This window comes from Bison bison, unplaced genomic scaffold (assembly GCF_000754665.1).
Source record: "Bison bison bison isolate TAMUID 2011002044 unplaced genomic scaffold, Bison_UMD1.0 scf7180017864313, whole genome shotgun sequence".
In the NCBI taxonomy this organism is placed as follows: domain Eukaryota; kingdom Metazoa; phylum Chordata; class Mammalia; order Artiodactyla; family Bovidae; genus Bison; species Bison bison.
The window spans coordinates 2672387-2686384 of NW_011494885.1; the positions used below are offsets into that span (position 1 = coordinate 2672387).

Below are 13998 nucleotides of genomic sequence, written 5' to 3' on the forward strand. Positions count from 1 at the left end.
TGGTGCTCTTGGGGGTGTCTCAGGCGTGTGAGGCCCCACCCCCTCCCGCAGGCATGGCCTGCTGGGAGGTAGGGGAAGTGAGTTTTGTAAATAAACGTATTTGCCTTTGGGATCCCTCAGTTTATGACTGAAGGGTTGGGGTGGAGTGGGGAGAAATGAAGATCTGGTGGCTGGGATGGCAGGGTGTGTAACTGGGACCTGTGTGTATTTCTGGCTGTGACTTGGGAGGCAGATGGGGCTACAGGCTCAGGAAAGACTCCCTCACTTTCTAAAGCGATGAAAGAGGGGGACCCGAGGGTTGGGAATGAGCAGCTCATCCCCACAGCGATCCGAGCAGAGATGCTGCACTGAATGTCTTTGGTGGTGAGGTAGAGAGGGGGTGTCTTGTAGCATGGTTCACTGTCCAGGAGGTGAGGACTCCTGAGCTGCTGGTGGTGACGTCTCAGCGGACTTGGTGCTGATTCCCGGCGCTCTGACCTGAGACCTCCGGGTTCTGAGCTGTGATGTTGCTTCCCAGCTGGGATCTCTGGGGTCTCGGTTCAGGGTCGGGACCTCTGGGTTCTGAGCACCAGCAAGGTCAGAGTGCTGGGAGGTTAGGGGTAGGGGCGGGGTGTGTGGCTGAGGTCTGTGGGAGGAAGAGAGAAGAGGCATATGGCAGGACACAGGAATACAGTTTAAGCTTCGCCTTTATTGGGGCAGGGGAAGGCGGTGGGGTTTCTGATGGGATGGGTGGGGTGTGAGAAGACGGACAGGCCCTCACACGCGGCGGTAGTGCGGCCACTGCTGGATGATTTTATAGAGCTGGTCCCCTGGAGAGAGCGTCTGCTGCACATCGCGGTGTCCTTTGACCTCGTAGTTAGGAGTCAGGTATCCCCGAGCTGCGCCACAAGCCAGCAGACTCTGGGCTGCCCTGAGAGCAGAGGCCGGGGGCACCCGATCTGGGGGAGGAGAGGCAGGAGTTAGGCTGGGGCTTCCTCCAAGGGCCGAGGGAGTGTGGGCAGTGCTGTGATTTTGCACTCCGAGCTGGCCCACTTGGGCCCAGAACCCGGCCTGCCACTGCTCTCTGTGCCTAAGTTTTCTCGTCTGTGAAAGGGGAGAATGACAGCACCTGCCCACAGGGCTGGGGGATAAGATGAGTGACTGTGTATAGAGCAAGCCCTCCACAAGTGTCGGCCTTCAAGATGATCATTTATTCACCCTCCTCTGCCCCCAGACCTTCCCATCCGATCCACAGCTGTAGCTGCCACTTATCAAGCACTTCTGGGGCTTCCCTGGTAGCTCAGACGGTAAAGAATCTACCCGCAATGCAGGAGACCCGGGTTCGATCCCTGGGTCGGGAAGATCCCCCTGGAGGAGGAAATGGCAATTCACTCCAAGCACTTCTCAGGTTAACCCTAACCCTGGCTCATGGACTGACCTAAGAACTTTTGTAGAGATGAGCTCATCTGAAACCGTGTAGTTGGAAATGGGCTTTATCCAAAGGAGGAAACGAGGCTCAGAAACAGAATCACGCCTGAGGTCACAGAGGTTGTAGGTGGCAGAGCCTCCCAGCCAGGACGCAGCACGAAGTGCCATCCCCCAGAACCCATGGCAGCCCCCTCGCTGACGGCTGGACACTTACGCATGTAGTTGCCCATGAAGGAGATGCCGATGGCTATGGGGTTCCACGTGGGCCCAGAGTGAGCACCTAAGGTGTTCCAGCCCCGGCCCTCATACACGAGCCCATCTTCTCCGATCAGGAAACTGTGGGTGGGAAAATGATGGAGGGCTTCCTGAAGGAGGACTCCTCCCTCCTCTGCTCACCCCACCCCTGTCCCTGCCCCTGCCACTCACAATTTCCCCAACAACCCTCCTCCTTATCCCCTGATCTTCCACAATAAAAACAATGACCCTCGCCCTTGCTATTTGTCAAGCACAGCTCTAGTGCACCTTTTCGCATCCCTAACCCCATGAGTTGCCACTGCCCCCATCCGATAGCTACTCAGAGAGGTGGCAACACCTGCCTGAGGTCACACAGCCAGGCATCGTTCTAAGGAGTACTGGCTGGCTCAGCAATAGAGTGGCCCACGACCCGGTTGACTTTGCAGAGGAGGGAGATGACCCTGAAGCTGAGAGAGGGGACTGCCTGCCCCAGGGCTCAAGCAGCGGTAAATGGAGCTGGGACTGTAGCCCCAACCCCGGCTTCACCAGGCACTAGACTTTACCAAGCGAATCCAGTGCACAGGGCTTGTTCCTGTGCACCTGCAAAAGCTGTCCCTTCCTCTGGGGTCAGAGCCAGGACTGCAGCCCCTTCCCCTCCCCCTTGCACATCTGCACTGCCTGCACACGCCCAGCCCTAAGCGGCGACGCTGGGGGAGAAACAGACGCTGCAGGCGGCTCCAGAATTGGTGCCTGCGGTCTCCCTTGGCCCGCGCGCCCCTTGGCCCGCGCGCTCCTCTCGCCTATATCCCCGGCTCCAGCCCCGGCCTCCCCTGTGCACTCACTTGTAGCCCACGTCGCACCAGCCCCGCTCCCGCACATGGTAGTGCTGCACGTTTTGGGCCTGCTTCTGGCACGAGGCCGGAGTGTTGCAGACGCTGCCCGCCGTGTGCGACACCACCACGTAGCGCACAGGCTGTCTTAGCCTCTGGCTGCACTTGGATGCCAGGGCCCCCCACTGTCCGCGGGACACGATGGGGCCGCAGTTTTGAGCCGCCCCGAGGCCCAGGAGGGCGAGGAGGACCCAGGCGAGCGGTGTGCAGCGGCGAGACATGGCAGGCAGGACAGGACACGCGGAGATGCCTAGGACGCGCGGCGGCCCTGGGCCTTTATCTACGGGGACTCGGTGGGGGCAGTGGGGTGGAGGGAGCCATGCGGGAAAGGTCTTGCCTCACAACCGGAGGGACTCCTCTTCCTACTCTGGCGGAGCCCCAACAGGATGTGGAATGGTCAGGTCTGGGCGGGGTAGGGAGAGGGGAGCCCGCTCATCCAGCTGGGAGTCGGGGGTGGGGAGAGGCACACAGGCCCCTGGGCGAAACCGTGGTTTCTGGAAGACCCAGTGTCTGGATCTCTGCCCTGCTTTGTCTCTGCCCTCGGTGAGCCATTGGACAACTCACCAGGAGCTTAAAACCAGGAGGAGAGAAAACCGGGAGGCCCTGAGGCCTCTTCTGCCTTCTTCCTGCAAGGAACTGAAGAAACACAGGCGCCCATTTTTGAAAGCACTTCTCCTGGGCCTAAGCCCGATATGGAAAGCCCATTTCACAGTTGAGTAAACTGAGGCCAGAAGTGGGCTGATCACTTTGCTGACACATGGAAGATAGGAGAGCCTGGTGGTCCAGAACCCCCATTCAGAGCCAGGCTGCCTGTGTTTAAATCTGGTGACATTCCAGTGTGTGAACTTGCGCAAGTGACTCTAACCTTTCTGTGACTCAGTTTTCCCCACCTGCAAAATGGGCCTGATCCTATAAAGTATCTAATTCATGGGATGATCGCTTAGAAGATGTCTGACTCAGAGTGCCACATAAGCTTCACCGGGATTTGACCTCAGATCTTCCCTTGGAGGTAAGCTCCACAGGAGGGATCCTGAGGTCCAGAGAGGAACAGCCATTACCTAGCACCACTCAGCTGCTTGGGATCACAGGTGGGGCAGAAGACTCCCCTGGGGACTCTGCCTTGCGCAGGTCTCCTTTCCCATTACCTCCTAGAGGCACTTGCTGAGTTCAGGGAAGACTGCCTGGTTTGCTTTTCCTTCTACTTTGGTAGGGTTTTGGTTTTTTTTCACAAGATAACATATGCTACACTTTGCTGTATAGCAGACGCTACATTAACATTGTAGATCAACCATGCTCTAATGAGAAAATTTTAAAGGACTTCCCTGGTGGTCCTGTGGTTGAGAAATCACCTGCCAATACAGGAGACACGGGTTTGATGCCTGGTGCAGGCAGATTCCACATGCCGAGGGGCAGCTAAGCCCACGTACAACTACTGAGCCCATATTCTAGGGCCCATGGGCCGCAACGACTGAAGCCCATGTGCCTAGAGCCCAGGTTCTGCAACAAGAGAAGCCATCGCAATGAGAAGCCTGTGCACCAAAACTAGAGAGTAGCCTTTGCTGGTCGTAACTGGAGAAAGCCTGCTCGCCACAAAAAGACCCAGTGCAACCAAAAGTAAATAAATGGAAAAAATTAAAAATAATGTATGCTGGCTGTAACAAGTTGAATTGACACAAATTTTAATCAGCTGTGTCCCCCTCTGTCCAGCCCCACCCACCCGAGGTCACCAATGAGAAGAGTGTGGTATATTTTCTTCCACCGGATCCTCCAAGCTTATGTGGATCATGCTTATACCCCATGATATCGCTAAATGGCTCACCAGGCATCCTCAAGCATGTTCATGAATGATCTCAGTGCGTGCTCCCGGCAAGGTGTGTGAGGCAGATATTATTAACCCTGCCTTTTCTATAATCAAGGAAGCTGAGGCACAAAAGGGTTATTACATTCAGGGAGAAGATGGTGATGCCTGGATGTTGCCACAAGTTCCAGACTCCAGAGATTAAGCTCCAAACCACATTCTGCTTCCTACAAACATACATATATGGACACATTTTTAAAAGTAAAATCAAAACCATAGCATCGATTTGCCTTTTGTCACCTAATATTTCATTGGCATCTCTCCAGGGCAACATCTACATAGTTCTAATCTGTCTTTCATAAAAGTTACATAATATTTCTTTTTAAAATTTGATTTTTGGCTGTGCTGGGTCTTCCTTGCTGTGCTCAGACTTTCTCTGGCGAGCAGGGCCCACTCTCGAGTGCACGGGCTCCTCACTGCAGTGGCTTCTCTCGTTGCAGAGCCCGGGCTGTAGGCAGGCAGGCTGAGTAGTTGCAGCTCACGGGCTCTAAAGCGCAGGCTCAGTAGTTGTGGTGTTCGGGCTCGGTTGCCCTTCAGCATGTGAAATCTTCCTGGATCAGGGATCCAACCCGTGTCCCCTGCACTTGTAGGCAGATTCTTAAACAACTGGACCACCAGGGAAGTCGGATATAATTTCTTCTTTGAAGATTTTTCAGTCCCTCTTCACCCCCCATCCCCAGTGCTGCACAAAATATTATTGTCAGACATAGCAGCCTTACACAGTGGAGTGTTTATAAATCATACATATAGACTTGCTAGGTCGAAGGGTATACGTATTTAATAGATATTACCAGATTGTTTTTCCCAGAAGACTGTTAACAGTTCATATTTCTACTACTAATGTATTGGAGCCCCCACTCACCCCAAAAGTGGGTGTTATCACTTCTTAAATTTATGGGTATAAAGTGGAATCTCTTTGGAACATTAATTGGTGATTTTATAACCACTTGAGGGACTTTGTATTTCTCTGTTTGCTGCCCATTTCGGATGTGTCTTTGGTCAGTTGTCTTTAATTTTCCATTGACCATTAAAAAAAAATTGGATTGCCTTTTCTTATCAAGTTGCAAAGTAAAGAAAACAACCCCATTACTAGGGTTGCTGAGTTGTTGAGTATGTATATTTTGTGTCTCGGTTCTTTATAGAGCATTAAAGAATCAGGTACATATAGAAAAGGGTACAAATGCACTTTTTATAGACTTAATACAATTAATAGAATTGATAGTTAATAGAGTGAATAGTGGAGAGCTCTGTTACTTTGCATACCATGAGGACACCATGGACAAATATCCTGGTCAGGAAAAAGCTACGTTTTAGATTTTATTAAGTATTGCTTAATGGCATTCCTAAAGAAGTTTTAGTGTTTTGTTTCTCCAGCCATGTGATCAGTCCAAGGAATGGTATCTCATTATTGTCTTACTTGCATTTCCTCAACCTTAGACATATTTTACATATCTTTTTACATATTAATGGATGTTTGTGTCCATCTTCTGGGAACTGTTTGCTTATTTCTTTAATCATTTTCCTGTTGGGTTTTTGCATATGAGGATTTAACCCTATGTACTGCAAATCTTTTCCTCCAGTCTATTAAAATTTTTAAAAAATAGTTTGTTTTCTGTCTTACCTTAAGAAGATCTTTCCACAAATAAGATTATAAAACATTTTCTATTAAAAAGACGTTACTGTGTGTGTGACTTTTAGACCTTTACCTGGGCTAAAATTTATAATTGCGTATGGTGTGAACCTAGCTTTACATTTCAGCTCTGCCACTGAATAACCTTGAGCAACTGGACAGCATTGGACAGAGCTGAACGCTTCCTCCTCCTCAGAATGCGCACTTCCTCTAGCTTTTGTGTCCTAAGACTTTCTTGATTTTCCTTCTCCTTCTCTGGCTGGTCTTTTGTTCTCACTTTCAGACTCATTCTTCCCTTCCTGATCAGTATACTCTTCTGCCAGGTGACCATATCCAGACAATAGCTTCAGTCACACCAAAAGGCAGACAATTTTCCTATTTTTATGTCTGAGCTCTCAGCTGAATCCTGGATCTGCGTATCCACCTGCCTACTTGACATCTCCACTGGGGTGCTCCAGAGGCACCTCAAACACAGGATTTCCAAAATGGAGGATTTCCTCCTCCAGAACTGGCCCTCTTCTGGGAGTCCCTGTCTGAGCGAATGATATGATCATCTTCCAGTTACAAAAGCCATAAATCTGAGCACCATCCTTGACCATCTCCTACCCTCTCCCCAAAACAGCACCCAAAATGATGCTCAGCACCAAGCAGATGCTCGATAGATAGTTACTGAATGACTGGATGCCTGTTTAGTCCATCCCCAAGTCATGATGCTGCTATCTCCTAAATACTACCCCCCCACTTTTTTTTTTTTGGTTGCACTGGGTCTTCATTGCTCAGCATGGACTTCTACTGGTTGCTGTGAGCAGGGGCTTCTCTTGTTGCAGAGCACGAGCTCTAGAGTGTGCGGCTCAGTAGTTGTGGCACACGGGCTTAGTTGCTCCACAGCATATGGGATCTTCCAGGACCAGGGATCAAATCTGTGTCCCGTGCGTTGGCAAGGTAGATTCTTAACAACTGGACCACCAGGGAAGTCCGTCTCCTAAATATCTGATAAATCAGGATACTCCTGTCTATTTCTGCTCTCTCCACTCCGATTCAGTTACCATCTTCTCGCACCTGGATTTTGCTCCTACCTTCTCAATGACCTTGCATCATGCACCCTGGCCCCTGTGAGGCCCAGGCTCAAATCAAAAACCCAGACTTATTTTTTCCATGGCTCCTCATGACTCAGGATGAGACCCATGCTCCTCACCATGGCCTACAGAATGGGCTGCTTCCACCCCAGCCTCACCACGATCATGGCCAAGACCTTCTTCCGGAGTTGCCCAGCCACCCTGCCCTTTTGCTGTCCATGAAGAAACTTTGACTACCTTGCCCCCAGGGGACTCTGTACAAAGAGGAATTTGAAGAAATTCAGCAACCTTGTAATTTAACTTTCGGATTACAAAACACTCAACTAACCTTTTGTAAAAAAGACAGAAATATTTACACATATTCCTTAACGAAACTTAGGGTGCAGTCATTAGCTAGGTGGGATGAAGACTTCCCTTGTTAGAATTTTATTTATTCTGTGTCTTGTCAGCCTAAAAATGAGACATGCCCCTGCGAACATTTAGAGCAATTTATAACAATGGGTAATTGTTATATTGCCCATAACAGTTGGGACTGTATTACTTGAGTCTTTTAAATGTTTTTAATGTAATTTAAAAATATTTATTTATTTAAATATCTGGCTGCATCAGGTGTGAACTCTTAGCTGCAGTATGTGGGATCTAGTTCCCTGGCCAGGGATCAAACCCCTACCCCATGCATTGGGAGCTCAGAGTCTTAGCCGCTGGATCACCAGGGAAGTCGCATGTAAGTTTTCAATTGAAGTATAGGTGATTTACAATATTGTATTAGTTTCAGGTGTGCAGCAAAGTGATTCAGTCACACACATATTTACATATATACGTGTTGATATTCTTTTTCAGATTCTTTTCCCTTATAAATTATTACAAAATATTGAGTATAGTTCCCTGTACAACACAGTAGGGCTTTGTTGGTTACCTATTTTATATAAAGTATTACTTGAGTACTTTTTTGATAGGCTGAAATTAGATTTATTCGCTATGTTTTAGGAAGCTGAATTTTTAAAATATTTAATTCATCAGCTGTTGTTTAATTTTTAAAATACTTAATTCAGCCGGTATAAACCCCCTCGAACTGGACATGGAACAACAGACTGGTTCCAAATGGGAAAAGGAGTTCGTCAAGGCTGTATATTGTTACCTTGCTTATTTAACTTCTATGCAGAGTACATCATGAGAAATGCTGGGCTGGAAGAAGTACAAGCTGCAATCAAGATTGCCGAGAGAAATATCAATAACCTCAGATATGCAGATGACACCACCCTTATGGCAGAAAATGAAGAGGCACTAAAAAGCCTCTTGATGAAAGTGAAAGAGGAGAGTGAAAAAGTTGGCTTAAAGCTCAACATTCAGAAAACTAAGATCACGGCATCTGGTCCCATCACTTCATGGCAAATAGATGGAGAAGCAGTGGAAACAGTGTCAGACTTTATTTTTGTGGGCTCCAAAATCACTGCAGATAGTGATTGCAGCCATGAAATGAAAAGACGCTTACTCCTTGGAAGGAAAGTTATGACCAACCTAGATAGCATATTCAAAAGCAGAGACGTTACTTTGCCAACAAAGATCTGTCTAGTCAAGGCTATGGTTTTTCCAGTGCTCCTGTATGGATGTGAGAGTTGGACTGAGAAGAAAGCTGAGCGCCGAAGAATTGATGCTTTTGAACTGTGGTGTTGGAGAAGACTCTTGAGAGTCCCTTGGACTGCAAGGAGATCCAACCAGCCCATTCTGAAGGAAGTCAGTCCTGGGATTTCTTTGGAAGGACTGATGCTGAAGCTGAAACTCCAATACTTTGGCCACCTGATTCGAAGAGTTGACTCATTGGAAAAGATTCTGATGCTGGGAGGGATTGGGGGCAGAAGGAGAAGGGGATGACAGAGGATGAGATGGCTGGATGGCATCACCGACTCGATGGACGTGAGTTTGGGTGAACTCCGGGAGTTGATGATGGACAGGGAGGCCTGGCGTGCTGTGATTCATGGGGTCACAAAGAGTCGGACACGACTGAGTGACTGAACTGAACTGAAATCCCCTCGAGATTTTCTTGCAGTTAATAAAAAATACTTGTTTTTTTGTTATAGCAACAATGATAGAAGTCCAATTAAATGGTAATTCTAGCAAGAACAAGTTTAAAACACAAAGCAGGAGTCCACAAGCCACTTTCTCTGCTATCTGACCCGCTCGGCTCCGCGATGCCGGTGGACCTCAGCAAGTGGCCCGGGCCTCTGAGCCTGCAGGAAATGGATGAGCGGCCGCAGCACCCGCTGCAGGTCGAATATGGCGGGGCGGAGATCGACGAACTGGGCAAAGTGCTGACACCCACCCAGGTTAAAAACTGGCCCACCAGCACTACATGGGATGGCCTTGATCTAGGTAAATTGTACACCTTGGTCTTGACAGATCCGGATGCTCCCAGCGGGAAGGACCCCAAATACAGGGAATGGCACCATTTCCTGGTGGTCAACATGAAGGGCAACAACATCAGCAGTGGCACGGTTCTCTCCGATTATGTAAGTTGGAGAAAGATGGGGAATAGTGGGTCATCCAGTGTGACCCAGTGCTTCTTGCAGTGTGTAAGTCCCTTGCTGGACATGCTGTGTGGGAAAAAATAGACTCGATTTGGGGTGTTCACTTCCATGCTTAAACCTGAGTGTGCTTTTTGCTCCCTAGAGCAAGATTCTAGAATAGCCGAGAGCTGGATCTGCCCAGGCCTGTTTTTGTACAGCCCCATGAGCTGAGAATGATTTTAACATTTTTAAAAGAGCAATAATACTTTGTGACATGTGGACATTACATGAAATTCCGACTTTGGTGTCCCTAATTAAAGTTCTGTTGGCTGACTTCGCCTGTGAGTATGTACCGACTTCCTGTGATGCTGATGGTCCTCTCTTCCTCCATGCAGGGAATGGCACCATTTCCTGGTGGTCAACATGAAGGGCAACAACATCAGCAGTGGCACGGTTCTCTCCGATTATGTGGGCTCTGGGCCTCCCAAGGGCACAGGCCTGCACTGCTACGTCTGGCTGGTTTATGAGCAGGAAGGACCACTGAAGCGTGATGAGCCCATTCTCAGCAACCGATCTGGAGACCACCGTGGCAAATTCAAGGTGGCCTCTTTCTGCAAAAAGTACGAGCTTGGGACCCCAGTGGCTGGCACGTGTTACCAGGCCGAATGGGATGATTATGTGCCCAAACTCTAGGAGCAGCTGTCTAGGAAGTAGAGGAGATGGACACTGTCCCAGAGTTCCCAGACAGTGTTTCAGTTTAGTGATGCATGTAGATTTTCCCCCATCTCTCTGCCTAAGCCCTGAGTGGTCAGATTTAGATTTAGGGTGACTTTTCTTTCCTTCTGCCTGTATTGTATAATTTTAGGGAGGTTATGTTTTGATCAAATTTGAACTCCGTTTTGGTGGGGGATTCTTTGGTACTGTGATGCAGTTTATCCAAATGTTAATAGACGAACAACAACCCAGACTTTAAAGAAGAAAAAAAATTCTGGTAAAAAGACCAGGTCTGCAGTATTAGAACAGAACTTCAAAGAGTCTTTAAGGGAGGTTGAAAACAAAAAAGAGATTGACTGTCTCTGCCTTTGTGAGCCTGAGCACAGAATTGTGTGTGAAGGTACCTACTGGCATGTGTTTTCACGGCTCTGTCTCACCAAGACAACCAGGGGCCCGCATGTCCACTAACCCCCAACGTCTCAGGCTGGTTACTGCGTGTCAGTGTCCCACTGTGGCTCCTTTAAAGAGCAATACTGGAAAAAGCTCCGTAGAAGAAATTGCTTTGCTGTTAAAGCCTGGCCATCTAGACGAGCAGCAGGGCTGGGTAAGAGGTTATCAGAATCTGAAAGTCTGTGCTTGTTAAATTGATCACACTTTGGTTTAAAAAAGAAAAAGGGTCTGGAGTTGGTGAATATTGTGTTAATTTTGCTGTTTGCTTATAGTTTGAATAAAAATAAAAACACTGTGTAGATGTGGAAAAAAAAAATTAAAACACAAAGCAGCGTCTTTACGTTTCCCTCGATGTTCCCAAGCGTGGAATGTTCCCCGCTCACCTGCTCCATCCTAATTGTCACTTACTAGTCCTTCAGCATCGCCTTCTCAGACTGACACTGCCTTTCTGATATCTTGGACGAAGACAAACCCTGCTATTTTACTTTCCCCACACTATTTCCATCTCTGTATTTGTCACAACTGGAGTTATAAACCTCCCTGTTTCATTCTTTAATCTTTGTTTCTCCCATACAGTGCGGTCTCTAAGAAGGGCCATCATATAATTTATTGTCCAAACCATGACACCTCAGAGTGAATGAGGGAGCCCTTAATATTTACGTTGCATCAGTGGGCAAACACGAGATTGTCCCCAGAAGTACAGGATGTACTTTTGCCCCATTTAAAGGTAAAAAATGGGCTATCATTTCCCCCTCTCACACACCATTATATCCTAAGTTCTAAGCACATAGTTGGCAATAAACGCATATGAATATCACAGGTTGAGTCACCCTCACTTTCTCCCTCTGTGAAATGGACTTCACAACAGTCCCTCCCTCACAGGGCTGTTGTAAACACTGGGGCTGCCTCTCACACGATGGTTAATAGAGTACAGATGGAGGCCTACACACCCTATTGCTAAAGATTTAAAAGTTATACACCCAGAACTTCCCTGGTGGTCCAGTGGGTAAGACTCCACAATCCCAATGCAGGGGATCCGGGTTCCATCCTTGGTCAGGGAACTAGATCCCACATGGGTGCTGCAGTGAAGATCTTAGGTGCCACAGCTAAGACCCGGTGCAGCCAAAATAAATAAATATTTTAAAATATGTTGATTTGTTTGGTTGCGTTGGGTCTTCCATGGGATCTGCATTGTGGTATAGGGTTTAGTTGCTCCACAACATGTGGGATCTTAGTCCCCCGACCAAGGGATCAAACCCACGTCTCTTACATTGGAAGGCAGATTCTTAACCACTGGACCACCATGGAAGTCCCAATAAATAGTTTTTCAAAGTTTTACACCAAGCAAACAGCTGCTAAACAAAATATGATCTACCCTCTTCACAAAGACACCTCCAAAAAAGAAAACCGAAAGATACGTGCAAAGTGACAGTCCCTATCAAACGACTCTGGGTGGCGTGATTTCAAAGTGGACTTTCTTTTCTGCCAAAGTCCTAGGTTCACTCTGGGGAGATAGGGTGGGGGGAAGGGGGGCAGCTTTCTCTCACATTTATTGGATCGTGAGGGTACCCCCTGTCAGTCTTCCAGTAATTTGCGATACTCATGTGATAAACACTTGCTTTTAGTTCCTTTTTATTGGGGGAGGGGACTGCTCTCCTTTCACACCTCCCTCCTCCCCATTCAGGACTCCCTATATGCGTCTTCTCCCCTTACCTGGGCTACTCAAGCAACCTCCATTCACAGGTGCTCCCAGCTCCCCATCCTGCAGGAATGGGGAGGAACTGGAGGCTGGAAGATCCCACTGGAATTTAGAATTCCCTGACAGCTTGGAATTCTACCCAGGAACATGGAGACTTTCAGACAGGAGGCCCCTCCACTCCTAACTTGAAGACCATCCCTCTTCTTTTCTAAATGCCCTTCCCCCATCCCACCATGGGGGCCACCTGTGCACCCCACCAGCTTGCCCCTGCTCTTCCACAGCCCCAGAGATAGAGCGGTTTCCTCAGGTTTAGAGGTGCACTCCCGATCCCCTAACATCACTGACTCAGGGAACAGGCCCATGCCCAAGTTTCAGAAAAAGGCTGAGCTACTTGTTCAGCAAATTCGGGGGCTTCGAGGTCCCAGACCACGTCCAGAAATGGGGACTCGGGCACATTTTAGCTCCTGGGGATGCCTTGCCCTGCGGAGTCAGACTCAAGCCTGAATCCAAGGGCAAAATTGTTAATTCCAGTCCATATAACTTACTAAGCACCCGCTGTGTGTCCCACTTACCTGCTGTAGGTACTAGGAATTCAGCTGTGAGCAAAACGGGACTTTCCAGCACTCACGTTCATGTGGGGAAGACAGACAGTAAGTAAGGAAACGAATAACTACTTCTGAAAAGCCTGGTACACTGTATTTCACTTGGATGAAATACAGTTTCATTTCACCTTCAGCTCTAACCTGGGGATTGTTCTTGGCATTGTGGGAGATGGAGCATCCTTCCCCGCGTGTCCCCACTTTCGCCGCCAGAGGGCGCGCCGACCCTGTTTGTCCACACGCGTCGCCGTGCGTTTTCTCCCTTAGTCTCAGGTGGGTCACTTAGCCTCGAAGGAGTCCTGTTTTGTGATTTCCCTGGGGGCCTGTCTCTCCCGTGACATAACTGCTCTCCCTCCCTGCTCTGCCCCACAGCGACCAGGTATGTGGTCGGGACTGGGGTGGAGTGTGCCCCGTGCACCCCGCGTGAGTTGTACTAGTGGACGTGGGTTGGGGGATTCCAAGCCCTGGACCAGGACCAAAGTATATGAAGCGAATGCGTGAGGTCAGTGGTGAGGCTGGCCACACACCCGACCCGTCTGGAAATGAGGAACAAGGAGTCTAGGTGTGTGAGTCAGGGGTTTGCATGAGAGCCACCTTCGCGCAATGGAGGCGCTGGTCTGCTGAGATGGGTACCGAGGATCGCCCAGCCCGCCAAGGCCGCCGCACGCGCATCTCCTGATGGGGTGCGGAGTGAAGAGCAAGCACCTGGAGCCAGCTTTGGGCCATGTGTGATGAGAAACTGTGGGGCAAGGTCCTTTTGACAAGTCCCTGTCACTCTCTGTCTACTCCCTTTCACACTTTCTGGCCCCAAATGTTTCAGCCTAGGTTGTGCTTTCCCTGCCTCAGCTCCCAGACCAGTCATTTCTCCAAGGAGCTCTGTTCCTTTGAGCCAGGAAAGGCTTTTGTTTTTTTGTTTGTTTTTTCCTTTAATTAAAAA

General features: G+C 48.9%; 1 protein-coding gene and 1 pseudogene across 1 annotated transcript; one reads left to right on the forward strand and one right to left on the reverse strand.

The window, feature by feature from the left end:
- Positions 1–668: 668 nt before the first annotated feature.
- PGLYRP1 (peptidoglycan recognition protein 1) lies at positions 669–2937 on the reverse strand. Its single transcript, XM_010852631.1, has 3 exons — positions 2484–2937; positions 1622–1743; positions 669–938 (listed from the first exon to the last, which is right to left on the reverse strand). The coding sequence occupies exons 1-3, from the start codon at positions 2750–2752 to the stop codon at positions 757–759; spliced, it is 573 nt and encodes a 190-aa protein (XP_010850933.1). The 5' UTR covers positions 2753–2937; the 3' UTR covers positions 669–756.
- Positions 2938–9272: 6335 nt separating this feature from the next.
- LOC104997791 lies at positions 9273–9780 on the forward strand (annotated as a pseudogene).
- Positions 9781–13998: the final 4218 nt, after the last annotated feature.